Here is a 5,904-nt window from a genome sequence, read left to right on the forward strand (position 1 = left end):
GGTCTTAAAGGCTTGAAGATAAGCAAGCAGCCATCTAGCTCAGAAGCAACAAAGCCCACATGGAGGAAGCACACCAGCCTGTGTGACCACAAGCTGTCGATGGGATCAGGTATCAAGCATCAAAGAACAAAAAAGCATATCATTGTGAATGAGGGGGGGAATGCAGAGTGGAGACTCAAAGCCCATCGGTAGGCAATTGGACACCCCCTTACAGAAGGGTCTCGGGGAATTATGAGCCAGTCAGGGTACAGGGTAGCAAGGATGAAACATATAACTTCCCTCTAGTTCTGAAATGTTTCCTTCCCCCCACTATCATGATCCCAATTCTACCTTACAAATCTGACTAGATCAGACGATGTACATTGGTACAGATAGCAACTGGAAACACAGGGGATCCAGGGCAGATGACCCCCTTCAGGACCAGTGGTGGGAGTGGCGATGCCTGGAGGGTGGAGGGAATGTGGGGTGGAAAGGGGGAACAAATTACAAGAATCTACATATAGCTTCCTCCCTAGGGGATGGACAGCAGAGCAAAGGGCAGGGGGAGATGTCGGACATATGTGTAACATATGACAAAATAATAATAATTTATGAATTATAAAGGGCTCATGAGGGAGGGGGGAGTGGGAAGGGAGGGGGGAAAATGAAGAGCCAATATTAAGGGCTCAAGTAGAAGGCAAATGTTTTGAGAATGATGCTGGCAACAAATGTACATATGTGCTTGACACATGGATATATGTATGGATTGTGATAAGAATTGTACGAGCCCCCAATAAAATGATTTTTAAAAATAATAGGAAACAGATTTACAGTGATACACACAGGGAGAAGAATCCAAGCTAAACAAACTATCAAATTCCTAGAAATGCAGGAGGAACGACCATTCCCCTAGAATTGATATCTAGATAGGGTATCTAGCCTGCAAATCTATGAGAGGATAAATCCAGAAAGCACTTGTTGAATTTTTTTTCCCTTAAGGCCACCCTAGGAAACTAAGATATTTTTAATTAGAAATCTTGTCTCCAAAATAGATATTAAACAGTGTGATCACAATACAAAGATGAACTACAAACTAGATTTTTAAGTGAACTTTAAAATATGACAATATGACACAATTGATGTATGTATGGATTGTGATAAGAGTTGTATGAGCCCCTAATAAAATGTTTAAAAACAATACAAAACAAAAAGAATGTACAAATGTGCTTTACACAACTGATGTATGCATGGATTGTGATAAGAGTTGTATGAGCTCCTAATAAAATGATTTTAAAAGAAGAAAAAATATTTAACATTGGTTAAACAAGATGATCTAATACATCAAAAAATATGACAATATGTAGTAATTAAAATCTCTAAGTGGTTTCATCCAAATACATATATGGTTTTATTTATTGTTTGATGCCAGTAAAACAATTTTTTTTCTTGACTCCCAGGTTATGGACAAGTATGGAGAGTTCTATGGTCGAGATAGAATCAGCGAATTGTTAGGCATGGACAAAGCGGCTCTGGATTTCAGTGATACTAGAGAAAAGAAGAAGCCAAAGAAAGACAGTTCCCTATCAGCAGTGTGAGTGTTATTTTGTTCCAACCTCTAGTTTAGAATGAAAGGGGACAAAATAATGCCTTTCTAAACTTGCCACTGTATTTGTTTAATTTCTTTTTTGTAGGGTCAGAAAAACAAGACATTTTTTCAATTCTGGATATTTGAGCTAATGGATGATTTGCTTATCTTCATTAATATTGGACTGTTTCCATTTCATTGTTTACATAAAGGAAGAGAAAATAAAGAAGACCCATGCTCTTAATTTAATTTAACATCACCCTGGTGATGTAGTGGGTTTCTAACTAGAAGGTCAGCAGTTCAAAACCATGAGCTTCTCCTTGGGAGGAAAATGAGGATTTCTACTCCTGTAAAGAATTGTAGTCTCAGAAATCCACAGGGACAGTTATGCTATCTTATAGGGTCACTGTGAGTCAGTTATCTCAGTGGCAGTCACTTTTATATGTAAGTCAAAATAAATCATATGTAACAGTATAATCTGTGACTATATGTTATGATACTACCGGTTTGAGTAGAAATCAATTCACTTGTGTTTTATAAAAAGGAATTTCATAACCTTTTTATTACAAGGGCTCAAACTTTATATTCTATTATTATCATTACTGAGTTTTATTTAAACAATAAAGGCTAAGTTTGCCGGAAGCTACTATACTGCCATGCATGTTTAAAATGAGGCTATACGGATAGTGATTGGATTGATTAGAATATTTGAGGTATAATAACTATATAGCATAATTAAAAGGATATAGTTAACTGTTATGAATTTATCTCAAGACTGAATGACTATGCACATCCAAACAAACACATAATATGTATGTATGCAATATATGTGTGAAACTGATAGGTATGCATCATGCTTGTGTATATGCATATATATGTAAATTTTGGTCAATTGAAGTTCTAGAATAAACATCAAGTATGATAACTTAAAAATTACAAAGTATTATTGTAGCAATATAGTAATTTTTGAAGTTACTTATTATTTCCTTCCCTTAAAAACATATGTCTTCTTGTCAACAGTTTTATTGGCAAGTAATTTACATATTGTACAATTCAATAGTTCAATCATTCAATCATATCAAGGAGAACTGTACAATCACCCCTACATCAATTTTTTTAGACCATTCCCTCTTGAAGGTTAAATCACTTTCAAGATGAGTTATGCAATCACAACCCATTGTAGTGTGTCCCTCAATTCCATTCAACATCCACTCCTGAGGTCCCCTTTCTTTCCCTATCATCCACCCACCATCCCTTCATACCCTGTAACCCCTTGTGTCAGTTATTTTCATTATGCACCCACACCTCCTGTGCCTCATAGCTTGGAGACCCAACAGTAAGCAATGAAAAAAAAAAATAGCACTAAGGTGATAAGGCTTAAAACATATGAGTATACAAACAAAGATACAAATAATGCGTAACAAGTGACAGACCTCCAACACCATTAAAAAAATCCAGGGAAGAAATTTCTGTCATGAAACCAATAAGAGATACTTATACCCAGAATATGTTCAGGTCCCATCTATAGGGTGGTCAGATGTCCATGTTAATCCAGCATAACCAAGATTACAATGATCTCTGCCTTTTAGTAAGGCTGTTCAAGACTCTTGCCTATTAGAGTGGATCTGCTAGTGGCTCAGCCTTTCTAGGTATTCTGCAGATGGGGTTTGGGCCCCCACGGTCCCCCATAACCCTCCACAAATTAGGCATTCATAAATTTTTGCTCTGGTGCTTCTCTCTACACCATAGTCAAATTTTGTAATTGTAGTCTCTGCATCTCACAAGCTGGTGTGCCTCCACCATGTGAACTTAGATGGCTGCTTGTTTGAACACAAGCCTTTAAGACCCCAGCCACTATTCCAGTTGATAGCGGGCACCATCTACTTTCTTCACTACACTTTGCACCATTATTTTCAGTGTTCCTTTCATGAAGGTGAGTATGGAGCAGGGTCATACATATTAATCTTTTTTTAAATCTGAGTATGTATGCTCCCAATCAGAGATGTGATTGTTTTGAAAACATAGATATCTATGAATCTGTAGATCAGTATTTATTATAGATAAATATTACAGTGCTTACTAAAAGATGTTATTTATGATATAGATCCATCTCATTGGTTATAGTACTTAGAAAAACAAATGTGCATGGTTGAATGGTTTTGTAAGCTCTTATTCTTATTAGAACCATAAATTATTCTTTTGGAATGCACATGAGAGGGAATGCTTGTGGACGCTTGTAAGCTTCTAGTCTTTGATTAAAATAAATATCTGTGAGTTCTTCTTTCTCTCTCATTGCAGACTGAACTCTATTGATGTGAAATATCAGATGTGGAAATTAGGAGTCGTTTTCACAGACAATGTAAGCCTACTTTATTACTGTGATATACTCTGATTAGATTAATCTGTAGGCATTCTGCAAATGTAAAGCCAGTTATTGGAGAAAGTTACTCAAATGTCATTTCAGTTTATAAAGATCATATCTGAGAAAGATTCACAGGAAGATAATATTAATAAGCCCTTTTGTTACTCTGTCTTCTTCAATAGCTGAGAGATTAAAATGGAAGTATATTTTCACACGAAAGAGAAAGTGAGGTATAATTTAAGATGAATGTTTATTTTTGTTGGTCAATGGCATCCTTCAAAGTTTTACAGATTTTAAAAAGAAAGTTCTAACGGGATAAAAAAATGTTTTTAAACAAAATATTAATTGCAATGAATTTAAATTCTCCCTGAATTAAAGTACATTAAATTTTTGTTTTACTTTTCTTGATATATCCTTCTATTATCAGATAGCCTTTGAAAATTAAACTTAGGACCCAAATAGATATCCAAATATAATGCAAAACTATCACATATTTCTGAAAGCCACTTAAAGTCAGAGAAGGTCATCCCATTTTATTACCCTGGGCTAATCAATAACTTGAGATTTTAGTTTCTTATGATTTTCTATGCAAACAAATTTCACTATCAGTTGTTTCTGTGCTTCTGATCTTAGCTGATAGTCTCCTTGCTGCTGCTTAGTTCACTCGCCATCCTCACTCCCCATAGGAACACACCCAGAAACCTATTCCGAGAACTGCTGTCGAGGCTTCTGTGTTCTTCCTTGGACATTTCATTTACTAGCAAGAGTTCATGCTATCATTTTAGCACTGACTTTCATAATTAACACTAGTTCTAGTCTAAAGGCCTGTGATATTCCTCAAATTCACCTTCCTCCACCCCCTCAACTCTGCCTCCCCAGTCGAGGTATTTTCAACAATTCTCTTAAGAGCACAAAATCAAGCCTTTTAAATGAATATCTATTAGAGCCATCAGTTGGTAATGGTATCTGGCAGATAATTTCTGATGTAATAAGGGAAGCAACTCTTCTTATTACAAGGAGGCAACCTAAGTCCATCATTGGGAGTTATTATTCAAGTAGCTACTTAACCTGTAAAGAGAGACTTCTGTCTACGATTTTCTTCTACTGCCATTTTTTTGTTCTACTTACCACCTAAACTCAAAGTACTGGTTTGTATCCTTCATTTTTTTTCACCTTCCAGTACATACATTTGATCATTTATCTAATCATGATCCTCTTTCTGTCCTTTGCAATTCTTGCTTCTAGACTTCCCAATATTCTTAACAAAGTGGCATTCATACCCCTGCCCTTAGACTGGTCCAGTAGCTGTTTAACTTAATGGTTCGGCCATTTATAAAATGTGAGAATTTTAGACAGTTACATGAAGAAGTTCGTGTTTCTTTTTGTAAATTGGGAACACACCAATGTGTCTTTGGATTAAAAGAGAATAGAATACAATGAGAGATTCCATGAGTCAATACAGATCAGTGACTAACAGCAGATGCTAATGAAAGAGACTTTTTAGGTACCCTTTCTTTGCCCAAATTACTCCACTGGTCCTAATTGCATATGGGATTCAGTCCATGTTCTTAGTTGTTTTCAAGGTCCCCTGCAGTGTTCCCCTCTGTAGTCTTCCAGGCCCTGCCCCCCAAATAGGAACCTGTTATCCAAACCAAGCTCTCATCCCCCAGCACAATCTGCTGTCTTTTCTCCATGCCTTTTTTTTTCATTTTTTATATCATTTTATTTGGAGCTCATACAACTCTTATCACAATCCATACATACATCAATTGTGTAAAGCCCATTTGTACATTCATTGCCCTCATCATCTCAAAACATTTGCTCTCCACTTAGGCCCCTGGCATCAGCTCCTCAGTTTTTCCCCTCCCTACCTGCTCCCCCTCCCTCATGAACCCTTGATAATTTATAAATTATTATTTTGTCATATCTTTCCCTGTCGAACATCTCCCTTCACCCACTTTTCTGTTGTCCGTCCCCC

At 36.5% G+C, this 5,904-nt stretch overlaps 1 protein-coding gene across 1 annotated transcript in view; it reads left to right on the forward strand.

Moving 5' to 3' along the window:
• The window catches only part of RYR2 (ryanodine receptor 2), an 805,653-nt gene that overhangs the window by 769,984 nt on the left and 29,765 nt on the right, over positions 1–5,904 (forward strand). Inside the window, exons 98-99 of the mRNA XM_045294222.1 lie at positions 1,437–1,570; positions 3,863–3,923. Of these exons, the coding sequence (XP_045150157.1) occupies positions 1,437–1,570; positions 3,863–3,923 (195 nt within the window). The remainder of the gene's footprint in view (positions 1–1,436; positions 1,571–3,862; positions 3,924–5,904) is intronic.

Source organism: Echinops telfairi, unplaced genomic scaffold, assembly GCF_000313985.2.
Source record: "Echinops telfairi isolate 266 unplaced genomic scaffold, ASM31398v2 ScPeMD7_3509;HRSCAF=4178, whole genome shotgun sequence".
Lineage (NCBI taxonomy): Eukaryota > Metazoa > Chordata > Mammalia > Afrosoricida > Tenrecidae > Echinops > Echinops telfairi.